This window comes from Dysidea avara, chromosome 6, assembly GCF_963678975.1.
Source record: "Dysidea avara chromosome 6, odDysAvar1.4, whole genome shotgun sequence".
NCBI classification, from domain to species: Eukaryota; Metazoa; Porifera; class Demospongiae; order Dictyoceratida; family Dysideidae; genus Dysidea; species Dysidea avara.
In genome coordinates, this window is record NC_089277.1 from 2291097 (window position 1) to 2311730 (window position 20634).

At 37.8% G+C, this 20634-nt stretch overlaps 1 protein-coding gene across 1 annotated transcript in view; it reads right to left on the bottom strand.

Moving 5' to 3' along the window:
* Positions 1 to 20634, bottom strand: part of LOC136257887 (ankyrin repeat and protein kinase domain-containing protein 1-like) — a 199304-nt gene that overhangs the window by 156422 nt on the left and 22248 nt on the right. The window contains exon 2 of the mRNA XM_066051210.1: positions 10926 to 11027. Within this exon, the coding sequence (XP_065907282.1) occupies positions 10926 to 11027 (102 nt within the window). The remainder of the gene's footprint in view (positions 1 to 10925; positions 11028 to 20634) is intronic.

The window sequence follows — 20634 nt, forward strand, 5'->3', positions numbered from 1 at the left end:
TAATACTGTACTGGTTCCAACTTTAATTTAGTCGACATCCAATTATTTTATCACTCTATTTTACTAACAGTTACAATACCCAATTGTAGTGCTCTGTAAGTTACACTTGTGCATACTACACTATAGCAAATGCTTGTAAAGCTAATGGTTGTACACATATCACAAGTCAAGGTTGACAAGTGCACGGGTTACAGCTTCAGCTGTCATTGTTTGTTGAGGGTATGGCTTGTGGTCACTGCAAACCATCAACAGATCATTTAAGCACATCCCAGACCCTACAACACATGCAGCCTTCCAGCAGTACTGCAGCTCAATAGGTTAATAATCTATTAACCACAGCCTACTACAACTGAAGAGATCAGTGGAAAAAGGCAATTTTAGATTTTTCATTTTCTAAAAATTAGAATGGCTTGTTTTAACCATATGAATATTGTTGCTACTAAGTAAACAACAGAATTTAAAAGTTTATGACTGTCTCAAATCAATTTTAGCAAATATTACAATAATTAATTTATCTAATCCAAAACAGCCAAGTTGTAAAAAAAGTGTGCGGCCCACAAAAAGGCTATGATGAAAAAAGATGTGAAATCCAAGGTGGCGGCCAAGAAATGGCTATGATGGTAGGTTAATGGTAAAAATTTCAATAATGATAATTCAGGTGAATTTTGTGCCGCTTCACAAAATTCATCTGAATTGTCATTATTAAAATTTTTACCATTAACCTACCATCACAGCCATTTCTTGGCCGCCACCTTGGATTTTACATCTTTTTTCACCATAGCCTTTTTGAGGGCCGCACACTTTTTTTTACAGCTTGGCTGTTTTGGATTAGATTTCATTTCTTTTTGTATTTGTATAGGCCGGCTTTGGGACTTTTTAACCTACCTTTTTTCTTTACTACAGGAAGAAGAAAAGATGAAGTAGATGTACTTTAAATATGTTATCAGAAAATGTACAAATTATATATATATAATACATAATATTATATTGATTACAGAAATCTCCATGGTGGTTCTTTGTAACTGAACACTCTACAAGATGACTTCTTCTGGATGCTCTATCTACAGGGTGAATTGTTGGTAGCTGAACGATCTACAAGGTAACTTCTTCTAGCTGATCTCTCTACAGGGTGATTTGTTTGTAGCTGAATTCTGTACAGGTGATTTGTTTGCAGCTGAGCTCTTTACAGAATAGTTTCTTTGTAGCTGAACTCTCTACAAGGTAACTTCTTCTAACCGATCTTTCTACAGGGCAATTTGTTTGCGGCCGAATTTTCTACAGGGTGATTTCTTTGCAGCTGAACTCACTACATGGTGGTTTCTTTGTAGCTGAACTCTCTCTCTACAAGGTAACTTCTTCTAGCCGATCTCTCTACAGGGTGATTTGTTTGTAGCTGAACGATCTATAAGGTAACTTCTTCTAGCTGATCTTTCTACAGGGTGATTTGTTTGTAGCTGAATTCTGTACAGGTGATTTGTTTGCAGCTGAGCTCTTTACAGAATGGTTTCTTTGTAGCTGAACTCTCTACAAGGTAACTTCTTCTAACTGATCTTTCTACAGGGCAATTTGTTTGTACAGTAGCTGAATTTTCTACAGGGTGATTTATTTGCAGCTGAACTCTCTACATGGTGGTTTCTTTGTAGCTGAACTCTACAGGGTGATTTCTTCTAGCTGAACTATCTTTTTCCATAGTTGCATGAACTCCCTACAAGGTAACTTCTTCTAGCTGATCTCTCTACAGGGCGAATTGTTTGTAGCTGATCTCTCCACAGGGTGACTTGTTTCTAGTTGATCTCTATACAGGTTACTTGTTTCTAGCTGATCTCTTGAATTCTCTTCAGGGTGACTGCTCTATTAGGATGACTGCTCTATTAGAGTATCTCGATCTCGCACTTGCTGCACCAAGTTGGATTTCGTGTTATAACTCCGTGGCTTTAAGTCTGATTCTTCTACACCATTGATGAGCCTTTCTAAGATGATTAATCCATCTGTACAAGGATTTTCAAAGCATTACCCCAAGCGGTTTATCTGGTAGGCGTGGCAAGCAGTTGTTTTTTTATTAGCTAATCTCGATTGTGTAATTGTTACACACTGTTGGTGTTTTCGTTGTATCTTCCTGGTTTTTTTTTAGCTCGATTTCTTTCAAACCACAAAACGTTTGAGGCTCAATAGTTAATCTATTCACCCACCGATTTTCATCTTTTTCCCATACGCGGTTTACCCTGTAGGCGTGACAACATATTCGTGTTATTTTTCGTGAATAATCGCTCATAGCTCTTTGCCTGTTTATCGTATTCCAGCCAAAGTTGGTACCGAGATGCGCCTTTATATTCCCCTTCTGTGTGCCAAATTTCAAGGCAATAGGATTTGGCGTTCGCGTTTCATAGCAGTTTTTGTAAGTGTGCGACAAGAGGAAGAAAAATAAGAAGAAAAAAAACGAAGAAACTAAGCCAATTTTTGAAGTCGCATATCTCGGGAACGCGTGAAGCGATTTCGCTCAAATTTGGAATGTGGAGTACTGAAGTTGGAGGGAGTGTCCACAGCAAAAATCATCTTGTTTCGTCAAGGCAGCACAGAGCTACGGAGGTGCGAAAATTGCGCTTTCTTTCTTCCTGTCAATATACTCACGGGTGTTGCGCGCCGGATTCTTGGGCCGCACGACACACTACCGTGTGTCTTGATGTCCCAAAATTGTGTTTAATGCCCACCATGTGACCATACCCAGTATAGGAATTAAATTCTGCATGTATAAAGCCAACATGGACATGTGTAATACATTATGAACTGATGTTATTTCTTAGAATTGTTAATTTGTTTATTGTTAGTTGTACATGATGATGTAACCTTGATCTTAGTGTGTGATTGTATAAATAAGCTGGAGCTGGCTACCAGCTTTCTCTTCTTCAGTTGTTGAGCTATATTGATCATTAAACTATTACAATTGATATTAGTTACACATACATAATATTTTTGTAGTGATTCTATAGAGTGATTTTAGACTAAATGTCTGGTCAAATGACTGGTCATGGCCTTGCACCATAACTTTACAAAAATCTGAAGGTATACCAATATCCATGCAAACTTTCAGCATGTCAGATGACGTAATGTATGAGCAACAAATTTTTTCATGAAAATCCACACATAAATTACTTGATAACAGGGACGTAGCCAGACTTCTGGTGATGCCAGGGCCTAGCTGTAAGCTAACAACCAAAAGTCAAGTGCAATGTTCTTGGGGGAAGGCCTGGGTGCTTCCCCCTAGACCACCGTCTGAACAAAAATGATGCATACACAAAATGTTGCCCTTAGGCAGTAAGGCCAGGCCAAGTTGATTCACAGTTTATCGTCACCACCCGCATGGGATTTTAGGAATAGAGCAATAATTTCATAATTCATTATTTCTCACGTGATATCATTACTTACGTTCCCGAAGTTGTTTTTGTATATTGAAACATGGTGTGTGCAACAAACGTAATGATTATCCCCGGCCTGGACTTGTTAGAATCTTCAATAAATTGATTTCTAAAGAGAGATTGCATAAACGAGTAAGTATAAATAGTGACGTAATCAAATAAGCTTGCAATTAGTATGTAGCTAGCAACTGTGTGAAGCTACATTTTAAATGTTTTTTCATGTTGAAATATGAAAAATGACCTCCCGCCCGCATGACTTTTTCAAATATCCCGGACGATAAACTGTGAATCAACTTGGCCTGGCCTAATATTAAAAGGTGCTGTTTGTGCATCTAGCTAGCTAATACCTACACACTGCTGTTTATGCAGCTTATAGAAACTATAAACTTATTGTAGCTAATACTAACTTAATCGTCACTTCCAGACAGCCAACTTCAAATTTTCTAGCACACGGGAACCCTCCACACTCGAGTCGCTTAGTTGGCAATACTTCCTTGCGGGTATACATTATTTTTGGTCAGCCCTTCTGTTGATGGTCAGTAACTTAGACTTGGCTTGTACTCCAATGTATTCGAGACATTGCGTGCCCGCAACATGTGACAAATAAACAAACCATTCATCAGATAAACATACATCAACTATTCACAGTTTGTGCTCGCCTAACACATGTATAACACGACCACTCAAGTTTATCACAGCTGCTGCCTTGTAATATGCTTCAACCAATCAACACTCCTTCGCCATTTCCACCATACATCACATGCGCTACTGATCATGTGATGCAATAGTTTGAATAGCTCAGCATTAATGCAATGTGACCCTCAAGAGTAGCACAGAGGAGCACTAGTGTGCAAGTAGCTACCGGAGAGCTCCAGGACTGTAAGATTTGATGTGATTTTTAGTTTTAAAATATTCTGACTCTGAAAGGAGGGGTTCAGACAAACCCCTTCCTGGCTACACCCTTGATCTCACCTCCACCAACTACACCTCCTTATTATAACTACCTACGTAGCTTGCTACACTGCTTCTCTGAATACTGAGACTGATTATCTCAATCTGACTGCTCTATTAGAGTATCTCGAATTATTGATGCCCGGGGCTTGGGCCCGGTTCTGGCTACGCCCCTGCTTGATAATTAAACACACACAATGGACATCAAGGGCTCTACAGTACTTAATAGTGGAACAACCAGCTCCCAACCAATTGCAAATTCTTCTCTAGGTTCTGTTCTTAATCTCTTATTGGTTTCTAGAAGCTTTGTAGGAAAAGCATGGTGGCATACTTGAACCCCAGTCGTGGAGATGAGCATTAGATTTCCTACACTTCTCAACAGTTGGCTAAATGGTAGTACAGTATTCTGGACTGCATTCTCACCAATCTTTGCCTTCATTACAGCTGCCATGTCATCTTAGGTTACGTCGGGTAACTCCGAAGTCTGACATTACCTGTACCATGTTTTTCTGAGGAAGTCAGTGACTGCTGGCCTTGATCATGGTTTGGCTTGTTTCCTTTATTGTTTGATGTGTAACATTGAACTAGAAATTAACAGTAAACTGTAATGGGCTTTCAAACTGACAAAAACAAAGTTCCATTAATGGCACAGGCTGACCTCACTTCTAAAACAACCCAAAGCTACAGTATGGAAGTTACATGAATTTTTAACCTTTGTCCATTTCTTTATCAGTAGACCTTTAACAAACATAACAAACTCTTTGTCAACCATGCCACTTCTTTGTACCATGGAATTCTTTCATTTTTATTATGGTGCATGCATCCATAAATTCCAAGACTTATGCATTAGGTTTTACACCATTCCATTCATACTTTTATAACTTGACCCTCACTTGCACTACTTCCATAAATTAACTGCCATTTTATTCCAGTGGTGATCATGATGGTACCAAAGATTTCTTTCTTGAACAATAGTAAGGTGTTAAAATATTGTTATGAAACTAAATTCATTGTTTATACTTAGAAAACCTGCTGTACCTTTGCCACCGTTTACACTACACCGCTGTGATAAACATCAAAAGAATCATCACGTCATGGTACATCATGCAGTATGTAGTAGACCTTGAGCCTCTTTGCCCAAACACAATTTCATGCTTCCTATGCTGCTTTTGTCATGGTCTCTCCTTCCAATGAAACTTTTTTTTTATGTTTCTTCATGTTCTACAAACCTTTTCTTTCCTCTTGAACATTTTATTAGATCTGTTTTCCTTCCTGGTGCATTGGGTTGAACTGTCCCTGGTGATGTCGAGAGAAAGCTGTTTCCCTTGCCTGTGCGGCTAGGAGGCCTTGGTGTTTTTGATCCTTTGATTGTTGCATCAAAGTAGTGTTCCTGCTCTGTAGAAGTAAATGCTGGTCTCGTTGGCTTGATTATCTCTCAAGTATACATCAAATATAGGTAACTGTCTTGATGCACAGTTTCAGTTGCGATTCAAGTTTCACTCTAGGAGCCACCAAGAGCAACTTCAATTTGCAATCATTTGTTTGATGAACTTCCTCCCAGCATGTGTTCCTGCTCAGGAGAAGGATGCATCCAATTGGCTCTCTTGTCTTCCATTGAAGTCACATAATTTTGTGCTTCATAAAACTACTTTTCGTGATGCAATTGTTCTTTGCTATCACTGGCTACCATCTGCTTGCCCTACTTCCTGTGCCTGTGGTCACTCTGTTACCATAGAACATGCTCTGTCTTGTTCAAAGAGCGAGTTTCCTTCTTTGAGACATAATGAAGTGTGTGATCTAACTGCCAACTTACTTTTCGAGGTCTGTAACAATGTTATCATTGAACCCCACCTTCAGCCTCTTTCTGATGAGACCCTTCAATACAAAACAGCTAACTGTGATGATAATGCAAGGCTTGACATTGCAGCTAATGGTTTTTGGGGAGGACGGTTTGAGAGGTCATACTTTGATGTCAGAATTGTTAACTCTAGTGCACCCTCAAACCATCCCCTACACTCTCCATACCGACGTCATGATAAGGAAAAGAGACGTGAATACCAACAACGGGTTTATGAAGTAGAGTATGCCTCATTTACTCCTTTAATTTTCACCACTACTGGTGGAATGGGTGATGCTGCTACTCAGTTTTATAAAAGATTGGCCAAACTTTTGAGTGCTAAGCACAGTCTTTCTTATGGAATAGTGATGGGATGGTTCAGATGTAAATTAAGCTTCTCTTTGTTGAGATCTGCAATTATGTGTATTTGCAGTGCCAGGTCCACTTTGCACTGTCCCGTTGCTAAGGCACCAATTGCTGTGCAGGTCGCTGAGGCCCATATTTAAGATCACTTGTATTATGTTTATTATGTACTGTTTTATTTTATGCATGTATATATGTGACTGGATTTTGGAAAAACGATCCAAATCGCACATTAGAAGTTTCGAGATAAACGGTTTTAAAGAATTGAAGCCAGCATAACTCTCCAAGGATAGCAAGCACGCGTATGAAATTTACACAAAAGATGCATCAATCTGTTACCTTTCAAGCCACCTCCAGTACTTGTAGTTGCTTGTACAGTTTCCCGCCAAATAAGATAGAAAATCTGAGCAGTTGGACGAGTGAAGTAGTATCACGAGTGCTCACAAAGGGGTGGAGGTTGGGGAGTGGCGGGGAGGGCAAAAGATGGGCCTCAAAATGGAGGCAGACCACGATTGGAGTCCAGACACGAGATTACAGGGCTGTGCTGGCTCCTTAGTGGCTGATATGTAGCAAAATCTACAGAGAACACGCCTGGCCAACATTATAAGGCTGTCCACCAGTAAACCACTGATTCTTGCCAAGCCAGGTCCTTCACAAGGCCTGAAACCGCCATTTGGGCACTCCACACCACCCAGAAAAGACGTCTATTAAAACCAGCCTCGTGTAGTTTGAGTAGTGCTGAGGGTCAAAACTTGTAGTACGATAGTGTAGCTATCCACTGGTGGTGTTAGTTTGATTTTGCCTGATGTGCGATTTGGTTCGGTTCTGTAAAATCTGGTCACATATTAGTTTAAAAAGTATCAAGTGATTGCAACTTAATAAAATGGCGAAGCGAGACAAAAATGCAATCGATGCAAAATGAATCTTGTCAATTACGTGTGTGACAGAAGAGGAAAAAGACCTTTCAAACTTTATTGAATTACTTCTATACAACCGTTTTGTGTTAGACAAAATTAATATCTTCTGTGAGATTCAAAAACATTTTACTGAAATTCTTGTCACCTTTATTGTATTAAGTCAATAGGTTTTGCTTGAAATTTCTTTTTATAAAATGATGTGAATGCGACTGAAACTGTTATAAATCAAGGCTACTGTTCTGTATGTAAAATTAAAGTTGTGTGATATGAAGGGGAATCTGTGCAAGAAAGGATAGCACCTTGAGATTTATGGTAGCAAAGAAATTTCTCAAAATGTATATTTGATGTTTAATCAACCACGCTTCCAGGGGGTGTTTCATGACCTCACCCTTCAAGTATGTTATAAGTCAAGTTAGTTTCCACTTGGTGTCCAAAATGATTTACTAATGTTTATCTAGAAGAAAGTTATGGGTGTTTTAAAATTTGGGAGTTCATGGATGCAGGTACAGTACCATAGTATAACTCCCGTCCAACAACAACTGATGCATTTCTGGTAATTGAGTTAATCTGATAAATGGCTGCTTGCTTTTGGAAATACTTTCATGTGAAAACCCTCTACAATACATGTGAAAGGAGAATACTTGTGTCTTTATTGTAACCCAAGAATCATACAGTACAATAGTACTGTATAGTAGGGACCACTCAAAATCTTTGGGCCCCAGCTCTGCAATGGGTTAAACATAGCTGACAATGGAATATAATCGATATTTCACTTTTCAGACAATAAGGGGCTAAGGCACGCTGTGTCATTTCTGATGTGGTACGCGTGGGTTCACCAGTCATAATAAAACTATTTACAAAAAAAGTTAACAAACAAGTACACAAAAATTTTTGGAATTTTCAATTAGAGTAGGGACCACAGCACATCGATAAAAGTACTGAAACAAGTTGGAATAGTCCATGATATTAAATCACAGCAAAACAATAAGAAGTGTTGTATCCCTACTGTACATTTCCATTGTGGTATCTTGAGCACAGTAGAGATATAACACTTCTTATTGTTTTACTGTGATTTAATACCATGGACTACTCCAACTTGTTTCAGTACTTTTTATCGATGTGTTATGGTCCATATATACTCTAGTTGAAAATTCCAATTTTTTCATGTACTTATTAACCTAAATAGATGACATTAATGGAAACTAACTATGTTGAACTTTTCACATACACATTGACAATATAACACACATCAATGTGGGGTATACTGTACTACAGTTGATACGGTACATTTCATATTGACAATATTAAAGGGATGCTATATACAATCAGAGTGCTGTTAGGGGGAGCATTCTTTCTAAAACCTCAGACTCCCTACCACCCCATAAAAATTAATTATGAGTGACTACTACACTGCACATTTGTTTTTAAAATGGCAAAAAATGTCAACAGATTGAATTACAATGTTGAATACGTAAAATTTCCCTGGTTTAAATTTGCAAACACAACCTTAAAATGCTCTAAGATTTAGTATCAGATATTAACAATAATTCTTAGTGTATACATATACACCCTGTATGAGTATCAAAAATTCTTATGGCTATTTAATATTCCAGGATCCATAATTGTTAGATTAAGCTACTGTAGTTTTCTAAAACAGTTCTTATCATAAATTCAATTCTACTTTTAAACATTTTTCTAAAATAGCATAAACAACCAGCAAAATACTTTCAGATTCAATCTCAGAAAGTCTAATTTTAATTAATTTCCTTACTTCCCATTAACCATGAAAATATAATTCAATCGCAAATAGCAAAGTTTATTTTTTATTGAAAGACATCCATCAAGATCTCTCATTTGTGTACATTATGTGCACATGGTAGTCCTAGATATTGCAACATTGTGTCATCAATATATACAACACTCATGTGTCATGCTCTATCAACCATAGAATCTGGATCTCAAAAATCTTAATCACATCCATGACACAGCCTTAAATATCAAACTAGCTACAGTAGTCAGGCAATTGTTTTATTAAACCAGGTGCACGTCCACTGCTGACCAAAGTTGGTGGTGGGCGTGCACCTGGTTTCCTGAAATTGATTTCAATTGGCAAAAACCATGTGTCTGCGCGTATGTGTGTACACCCTGTATGTCCAACACCCATGTGAGCAGGCTTTGAGCTACACAAAATCAGCCTTCAATAAATAAAGGCTGTTTATGTACTGTTTTAAAGCTCAACTTTCTGCTTACTTGAAGAAGTATGGCCAGCAACTGAAAATAGATGAAAAAGTTTAGTAGGGGCTAGCTTAAGTGCTGTAACAGGTGTATATGTAACTACTGAAAAACAACATAACAAGCCTTGTAAGCTAGCAGGAATGGTGTATCTTCTCAAATTAATCCCCTTTATATGCAAACAAAAATTAAAAGCAGTCATGAAGCTTTGTGTAGAGATTTGCATACGAAAGTACGAAGCTACAAAACAGTTAAGAAAATACTCCTGTGCATAACTTTTGGTTTTAAAAGGTTTGCTAGTGATCCTTAACTATGCATAGCAACATGGCTAATTGATAAATTGTTAATTTTAATGTACTGTATTTATTGTTACAAAACAAGATGATAAACAAAGCTATAGCATGTTGTGTGGTTAATGTAGTTTACAAAACATTAATTAATTCAAGGGATAGTATTTACTGGGCACCTGGTATTTAAGAGGTACGTAGCACAGCATCAATTTATTATGCTTGTGAGTACGTGTAGCTAACCATTATAACTGAAGACTTTCACATAGTCACCACTAATTCCCCCAACCCCCAGAAGAGAAATCCTAGAATAAACACTGGCTAAAACATCAGTTCTAATGATATAATCACCACACACTTCTAAACTAGGGACCAGTCTATTTTGCTTTTTTTCTACCTATTTTTCTTTCCAGCAATTCTTTTATTTTTCACCTATTGTGCTCCATATTTTGCTCAAGAATTATAAATTTTGCTCAACACTGATCTTTGTTAATTGAATATTTACAAGTGCAAAGCTACAGTTTCGCCTTAAAGTGACTGTTCTATTAGAGTATCTCGATCAAAAATTACTTCTAACATGTAAAGCAAGAAGCCAGCTAATATTGCTTAACATGTGTGACTGTTTTATTAGGGTACCTCGATTGTCACTTGTTGTTCCTGTAACAATTAGCTATGCATTGTCGATATTTTAGCGTGTCTGACTGTTCTATTAGAGTATCTCGATCTTTTGTGCAATTTTTATGTCCACTTCACAAAAATTGCACCTATTATGCCAGCATTTTGCTCATTGCTTTTACCCAACCATTATGCCAAAAAATTTGCTGGCGAAATCGACGGGTCCCTATTCTAAACACATCACACCAGTTGATACATAACACAACTAAAATTATCACTCAACACAACATGTAATATTATTTTTACTGACCGAATCCACAGCAGCATTCACATCCACTCCATTTGATAATATTCCTTTAATACTGTCAACATCACCATTTATAGTTGCTTCTTTTAACCTGTCACATTCCTCCTGTGATAATGACATCATTGATAATGAGGTCATACTAGCTAGTATCATAACAATTACTACAGGAGGTGTGCCATTAGTGATCACATGATCTTATACACTTCACTACTCAGTGTTATATTAGAGAAGTGATCTTTAATAGTGTAGAAATGGTTGGATAAGAACACTGATTAGTATATTTAGATGGCCCACTTTAGAAAAAGCAGACACAACACCTTGAGAACTTTTATAATGTATAAAATTATGAACAACTTGGTAGATGTACAATACCTACTGATACAATTCTGTTACCATCACTGTTACAGTTAAGAGGATATACTGAGAAACTTCAACAGCTACCCTGTAGAGTGAAATGCATATGCCTATTAGTCCTCACACCTATTCCTTTTTACCACTAGCAATATGGAATACTTTACCACAGTACCTGATAAGTTCACTGGATTTACAAACTTTCAAAGAGAGACTTTATAATCTACACTAATTATACTACTTACTTATCACACTTACATACACATGTACAATAATATTCATACCTGAGTCTGTACATTAATGAAAATAAATAAGAGAACAATAAGAGAGTTTGGTAGTGATATAGTGTATAGTTACACTAATAGAATACCCTAATAATACAGTCACCCGAATCAAGACACACGGTAGTGTGTCGTGCGGCCCAAGAAGCCGGCGTGCCACCCGTGAGTATATTAACAGGAAGAAAGAAAACCCAATTTTCACACCTATGTAACTCTGTGATCCCTTAACCAAATTTGCTACAGACGTGCCGGCCAGCTAGGGGAGTCTACACACCAAATTTGAAGAAAATCGCTCCAGCCATTTCCGAGATACGAGCGAACAAAATTTCGTTTTAATTTCTTCGTTTTTTTCTTCTACTTCTTCATTTCGCACACTTCGCAAAATCCGCCATAAAACACGAATGCTTCCTCGGATTGGGCTGAAATTTGGCACACGTAAAGGGCTCATTAAGGCGGATCTCTGTACCAACTTTGGTAGGAATGCGATGAATATTCACGGAGTTATGACCGATTATTTGCGTAAAATAAGGTCGAAGGTCTCTCACGCCTACAGGGTAAACTCTTTTGAGGAATCAGTTGAAAATTGATATGTAGATGGAGCAACCATCGTAGGAGTGCCTTTTTGTGGTTTGAAAGGAATCGGGATAAAGACCATGGAGATATGACACAAAACCCGACCTGTGTCAAAATTACACGATCGATTTTTATGAATAAGAAAACTATTAGTTTTCGTGTCTACCAGGCAAACCGCTTAGAGCAACGCGCTGAAATTCAGTATGTAGCTGGAATAAGCATCATAGAAAGTCCTTGCAGTAGTACAGAAGAATCGGATTACAAACCACTGAGTTATGATTCGAAAGACAACTACGTGTAACAAATGCGAGATCGAGATACTCTAATAGAACAGTCACCCTAATAAAGTATTAAACTACATTTATAATTTACTCAATTATATTACATTGCAAGTTATTCTGTAGGGAATTCAGCTACAAACAAGTCACCCTGTAGTCAGATCAGCCAGAAGAAGGTACCTAATAGAGAGTTCAGCTACAAAGAAACCATCATGTAGAGAGTTCAGCTCAAACAAATTGCCCTGTAGAGAGATCAGCTAGAAGAAGTTACCTTGTAGAGAGTTCAGTTACAAAGAAACAATCATGCAAAGAGTTCAGCAACAAACAAATCACCCAGTAGAAAGTTCCGCTATGCACACTGTAGAGAGTTCAGTTACATTGTAGAGAGTTCAGCTACAAAGAAACTACCATGTAGAGAGTTCAGCTGCAAACAAATTGCCCTGTAGAGAATTCAGCTACAAACAAATCACCCTGTAGAAAGATCAGCTAGAAGAAGTTACCTTGTAGAGAGTTCAGCTGCAAACAAATCACCCTGTAGAAAGTTCAACTATGAACAGATCACCCTGTAGAGAGATCAGCTAGAAACAAGCCACCCTGTAGAGAGTTCAGCTAGAAGAAATTACCTTGTAGAGAGTTCAGCTACAAAGAAACCACCATGTAGAGAGTTCAGCTGCAAATAAATCACCCAGTAGAAAGTTCAGCTATGAACAGATCACCCTGTTGAGAGTTCAGTTAGAAGCAAGTCATCCTGTAGAGAGATCACCTAGAAGTATCACCCTGTAGAGAGTTCAGCTACAAACAAATCACCTGTAGAGAGTTCAGCTACAAACAAATCACCCTGTAGAGTGATCAGCTAGAAGAAGTCACCTTGTAGAGAGTTCAGCTACAAAGAATCCATCATGTAGAGAGTTCAGCTGCAAACAAACACCCTGTAGAGAACTCAGCTACAAACAAATCGCCCTGTAGAAAGATCAGCTAGAAGAAGTTACCTTGTAGAGAGTTCAGCTACAACGAAACCACCATGTAGAGAGTTCAGCTACAAACAAATCACCTGTAGAGAGTTCAGCTAGAAACAAGTCACCTTGTAGAGAGTTCAGCTAGAAGAAGTCACATTGTAGAGAGTTCAGCTACAAAGAAACTACCATGTAGAGAGTTCAGCTGCAAACAAATCACCCTGTAGAAGTTCAGCTATGAACAGATCACCCTGTAGAGAGTTCAGCTACATTTCAAGTCACCCAGTAGAGAGATCAGCTGCAAATTATCCTGTGGGGATTAATTGACATGTAATAAATATATGCTCTCTTTTTATATTATGAAATCTTGATATATGCATTATATCTATAATTTGTACATTTACTGATAAAACCAGAATGAGCTAAAGTGTTTATAAAATCTGCTTCATCTTTTTCTTTTTCCTGTGGTAAAAAAAAAATATACATATATATAGGTTGAAAAGCCCCAAAGCTGGCCATAGGCCGGCTTTGGGGTATACAAATACAAAAAGAAGTGAAATCTAATCAAAAACAGCCAAGCTGTAAAAAAAGGAGTGCGGCCCTTGAAAAGGCTATGGTGAAAATAGATGTGAAATCCAAAGTGGCGGCCAAGAAATGGCTGTGATGGTAGGTTAATGGTAAAAATTTTAATAACGACAATTCAGGTGAATTTTGTGCCAATTGACCAAGCGGCACCAAATTCACCTGAATTGTCGTTATTAAAATTTTTACCATTAACCTACCATCACAGCCATTTCTTGGCCGCCACTTTGGTTTTCACATCTTTTTTCACCATAGCCTTTTCAAGGGCTGCACTCCTTTTTTTACAGCTTGGCTGTTTTTGATTATTATTTGTGACTGCTCTATTAGTGTATACCAATCTTAAGATAATATTTTATTCCTGAGTATTTCCTGGAGTCACTTCTGAAATAATACAAGTCACATGTATTTCTTCAGCAGCTAAAACTACAAATACTTGCAATCATAAAACACTAATAATTTCAGGGATAATAGGTGAATAAAAAATAATTGCCAATAAGAATAATGAGTAAATTTACAATCATAATGTACTCAAGCCTACTTAAAATTCCAAGAGCTAAATAGATTATGTACAGTGTAGCCATAGCTATAACTGTTTGTGTCATCATATCCACTTCACCTTAGATAAAATGAACTATTGTATCATGTGAGGAAATATGAGCTTAAAACCAGCTAGGATAGCTATATAACTGTGTGGCTTACAGTGTCATGAACTAAGCACATTGACAACGATTAGTGTTATCATTAATTTCTGCATCTACTTTTACTGCTACCATTTTTAGCCATTATCCGTAAGCTGTCGTTATTTTACAGTCTGAAGCATCTTACTGTACTTTTACTACACCACAATTGACCCACTAGCAAACATCTTATAACTGTGGTATCATTAATCTACAAAGAGAAGGCTTCAATCATTACAAGACCACAGCTTAATTGTTGAAATGTGTAATGGTAATGACCCACCTGCTCTACACATGTTTTAGGAGAAATCTGATGAAAAATATAATCAGTAGCTATATCCAATCATTGAGTACTCCATTGGGTAAAACTAGAGTTTGAGAAAGCTTTGTTAGTGCTAGAATCCGTATTCAATTATAAATTTATGAAAAGCAATGTACTAATTTTGCACATGGATGAAAAATTTTCACTGTGACAGTGCATTATCCATTTGAAACGTCTACTCCAAAGAGGGTCTGGATTGGATAGCATACAATAAATTATCAGCTCTTAACAATAGGCACAATGTTTGCTGATAATCAAGCTGCTGTTCACTGCAGAACTTCATATAAACAAATGTGTTTCAGGGGAGTTACCAGTACGCATACGCATACCGCATCTGAAAAGGCACCACGCCCCCCGGCTATATCAATTATCGTCTCAAAAGTGAAGTATCCATTACACTTCCTTTGGGCAAGACATGCTCTGTCTTGCCCAAAGGGCGGGTTTCCTTCTCTGAGACATAATGAAGTGCGTGATCTAACTGCCAATTTACTTTCCGAGGTCTGTAACAATGTTGTCCGGCCCTGAACCCCACCTTCAGCCTCTTTCTGGTGAGACCCTTCAATACAAAACAACTAATCGTGATGATAACGCAAGACTTGACATTGCAGCTAATGGTTTTTGGGGAGGACGATTTGAGAGGTCATACTTTGATGTCAGAATTTTTAACCCTAGTGCACCCTCAAATCAACCCCTACACTCTGCATACCGACGTCATGACAAGGAAAAGAGACGTGAATACCAACAACGGGTTCATGAAGTAGAGAATGCCTCATTTACTCCCTTAATTTTTACTACTACTGGAATGGATGATGCTGCTACTCAGTTTTATAAGAGATTAGCCAACCTTTTGAGTGCAAAGCACAGTCTTTCCTATGGAATAGTGATGGGATGGCTGAGATGTAAATTGAGCTTCTCTTTGTTGAGGTCTGCAATTATGTGCATTCGTGGTGCCAGGTCCAATTTGCGCTGTCCCATTGCTGAGGCACCGATTGCTGTGCAGGTCGCTGTGGCCCATATGTAAGATAATTTGTTTTTGTTTATTATGTACTGTTTTAGGCCACTCCAAATAAATTCTCTGTTTCCCGTCCACCGCCCGCATCTGGTTACTGCCAGGTCTAAATATTCCATTATTCCGTATTCTTCCATTATTTTCCGGTTATTCTTACATACTGATAGGCTCAGTAAAGCCATCTTGAAACAGCGTCAGCTCACGTTTCAACAGTGCTATCAAGTCAGCACAAACTTCACGTTTATGTTGTTTTTGCAACTTACAAAGGAAGGAACAAGCTTAAGCATGCTTTTATGCAGCCTTTTTGGCTGTGCCAGGCAAATAATGGCTTGAAAAGGTAGCCAATCTTATAATGAAATAATGAAAATGAACCGCCCGCCCGCATGCAAATATGCCTGAGCCCAGGACGGGAAACAGAGAATTTATTTGGAGTGGCCTTATTTGGCGTGTCATTAATTTGCTTTAAAAAAATAATAATAAAAATAACTCTTCGTTGTCAGCTATGTTCAACCCGTTACACAGCATTTCGAATCAAGAACTGTTCGAAAAGCACCTCTACAATCCACACATACCAAAAGAAAGAAATCGTGCCGCGCGCCCCAATCATATTAATTATCGTCTGAAAAGTGAAGTATACATTACGCTTCGCTGTCGGCTATGTTCAACCCATTACACAGCAGTACGAATCAAGAACTGTTTGAAAAGCACCTCTGCAATCGAAATAGCCACGATGAAAATACGGGAAGCAATAAAACCCGGAATACGGAATAACGGAATAGCGGAATAACGGAATAAGCGAAAATTACATTCTCAATATTTTACTACTATATATACAGTCTATAGCATTTATACAATACTCACCTCGTAGCAATTCCACAGAGAATCACTAAGGCGATCCTCAGGGCGATCTTTAAATAGAACTAGCACAAAACTAACCACTCTAGAATAATCTAACTAAGCTAAAATACTTTCTAATACACTTTACTACAAAATCGCTACAACACTATAAGTTCTTTCTGCTACAGCTACTTATACCAGCCATCACACACGAGTAACTGCCCGAATTTATTAGAATCAAGCTGCACAAAGTGATGTCAGCTAAATACAGCACTTAACCTTTTGAATTTATATTAAGCTTGTTTGGCGATGGATAACTAACAGGTTAGCCAAAGTAGATTATTTCAGAGAAGATTTCTTAGGATGGAATGTTGTCACTAATAAATTCGGGCAGTTACTCGTGTGTGATGGCTGGTATAAGTAGCTGTAGCAGAAAGAACTTATAGTGTTGTAGCGATTTTGTAGTAAAGTGTATTAGAAGGTATTTTAGCTTAGTTAGATTATTCTAGAGTGGTTAGTTTTGTGCTAGTTCTATTTAAAGATAGCCCTGAGGATCGCCTTAGTAATTCTCTGTGGAATTGCTACGAGGTGAGTATTGTATAAATGCTATAGACTGTATATATAGTAGTAAAATATTAAGAATGTAATTTTTGCTTATTCCGCTGTTCCGTTATTCCGTATTCCGGGTTTTATTGCTTCCCGAAAAATACGGACGATTTCCGTTTCGAAGGGAAGCCATCACGTGCTCGTGCCAAATCGACACCTTTCCCTATCAGCAAAGATGAATAGGACACAAAGGAGAACACTGGTAAGTCCATGAAGAATGCATTGCACGTACTGCGGTATGCCAAAAGGCACCAGTCGGGCCGAAGCGACGTCGAACAGTGAAAAAATCAATCCCTTAGCCTTTATATCGCGGTACGCTTGTCTGAAGGCATCAGTCGGTCAGTCAGTTGCTCAGTCAGTCAGTAGAAAATTCCGTTGAATAAAATTTTTTTTTAAATTCCGTAGCAACTAGTTGAAAGTGTTTCGGGTCGATCTGAAAGCTTGTTTGGGCTTAGTTTTACCTCACCAATACTGCCTTATCGTCGTAATGGAAAATCGAGGCTGGTTTTTGGGTGATATTATTTCGTTGGCCAAGCCTACTCCTTTGTTGTCCCCACTATACAGTTAATATCGTACTGTATGATGTAATATCAAGAGTTCATAATAATTATGTGACCGGATTTGACAAAACCAGGCTTCCACACACATCCAATTCTTTGACTTTAACCGCTTGTAACTTGACCACTCAGTATGCTATTGGCTTACAATTTTCACAAAATTCTTTCATTACATTATACAATAAAAGGTCAAACTTTGAAAGTGATATCTTAGTCCTACATTGAGTTATGGTCCTTTAAAGTCAGATATCTGGATGTGTGGAAGCCTAGTTTTGTCAAATCCAGTCACATATAGTAGTGGCCACTACTATATTATGAGCTCTTGGTAATATTATTACAGTTACTTTATTTTATGGGTGACTAACTGTAACTAAATAGTTAGTAATAGTCATTGAGAAAAGCAATTACCCCAACACTGATTTTACATTCTTTTTCTACTTTATCTGTGAGGCCATTTAGTACCAGTGGCTTACTTGTCATTCTACAGTAAGTGCTATGCTACAAGCCATACAAATACACATGATTTTGCTTTGACTATCAACCAGTTATAGTACCTTTAGAATATATAAACAGTCAGTACCAGTGGCTTATTTGTCATTCTACAGCAAGTGCTATGCTACAAGCCATACAAATACATACGATTTTGCTTTGACTATCAACCAGTTATAGTACCTTTAGAATATATAAAATAGCCACAGGAAACTTGCTGTACCAGCGTTCTTCACAAACCAATAAAATGCTAGTATTACAAAGATGCAAAGTAAGTTTCATGGGAGGATACATTAAAATGTTTGTGGATTGCACAATAGAAGCCAAACAATCCACTACTACCACAGGTATAGAGTACAGCAATGGATACATGAACATGTTACTAAAAGATACACTTTGATTTGTTTAAAATGCAATGCAAAATTAACATCGGATCAACTATCGGCTTCTTTTGGTGATATCAATATCAGATAGCGATTAATGCCAAAAGGGCATGAAATATTCATTACCAATTTTCATGTATTTCATGGGTAATGTCTTATTGGCAAAATTAAAATATTTTACAGCACACGCATGAGCGCACTAGTTGTACACACAATAATAAATGCCTAAATTAAGGTAAATACACCTGTAGGCTAGATACAGTAGTTCCGGCTACATATAAAGCAAGAGACTAGGCTTTTACCCAGTAGGAGAAGCTTCATATTGAGAATAAGTTTCTAAACACTAGGATAACTAGGCTTAAATGATATACATTAAGATATACTGTTTAGCTCTACAGTACAACAAGTATAAGAAAAGGCAGAAATTTAGTTTGAGTAGGGAACACATAGAAATACCTGTAAAAGCCATAGGATGAAGAGGGTCAGCTACAGCTGCACTTATGGACATTTAATTTCTACTTAAGTTTTTTCAAAAGTATATACAGCCATTACTGAAGTATTGATTAAATGTCCACTATTATCACTCCAGGTGTAAACAACTTTCCTTGGTTTCATGATTTCGATAATCTCATCTCACAACTCACCAGACATATTCTCTAATTAAATACTCGCATACTCTATAGCACCTTGACTAGCAAACAGTGCTACGCTAGTACTGTATAAGTAGGATCCCCACAAGTGACACACGCTACCTAAGATGCCACCTTTAAAAAACCACATCTTACACGATGAAAATCACCTTTACAGAATAATATTAGTCCATCTAACACCAATACAGCATTAAAAACAAGAAAATACATACAGGCAGCTGGATATAGAATTTTTTTAAAAATCACTGAAACTGGAACTGTCTGCCAGCCTGCCTGCCTGACCACAGTTGCAGTGTGTTCCCTCTCCGCCTTGTCTTTCCTGTTATCTTCAATCAGGCTGGTCGTCTTCTTCTTGATGCGCTGACTCAAGATACTTTAATACAGCAATCACTCTAATAGAACAGTCATGCTTATATACCATATACCTTCAAACTTTTGGGGTAAAAAAATTGTGATTCTAACCTGATGTCAAATTTAGTGATAAAATTTTTGTGATCAATAAATTTCATGAATTGCATCCAATCACAAGATTGAGAGGCATGCATGTGCATAGCTAACTCTCTGTGAAAAGTTGAGTGATAATGTGTGACAGTCCAGTGGACCATTCTTTTTTACTTGTCCAGCAATGGTGAGAGGATACCATGTTTACAATGTGATATGGGAAGCATACATTCACAAACAGCTGTCATGATTGCATGAAACAGATAAGAACATAACCGGTGCACAGTATCCATCATTAAGTTTGCTACTGTAGTTGGACATCTTCCTAGAAAAATATCTACGTTGCGCTCTGTCTTGATTCGGCAAGGTGGATAATGTTCATTGTAGGATTACTGGCCACCAATGATACAGCAATGATTTAGCCCAAGGTGGAATGGAAGTACCTCGTGACATTTGATTTGAAGATCATAAAAAAAGGAGCTGGAAAACTGCTGGATTCACTTTGTGGTGTGACTATACTACTACTGCTACAGGATAGTAAAACTAGCTCAGCAACAATCCCGGCCCAGTCCAGTTACACAAAGCCATGCAGTCAGTAATTCCTGCATTAAGCATTATTGTCACTGACTCCAAGACTGATTCACCAGAGAAAGATTAGCTGATCAGACCAAAATTTTAGAAATACACCTTGAGACGAGTATCCTAAATGTAGAAAAGTTGTCT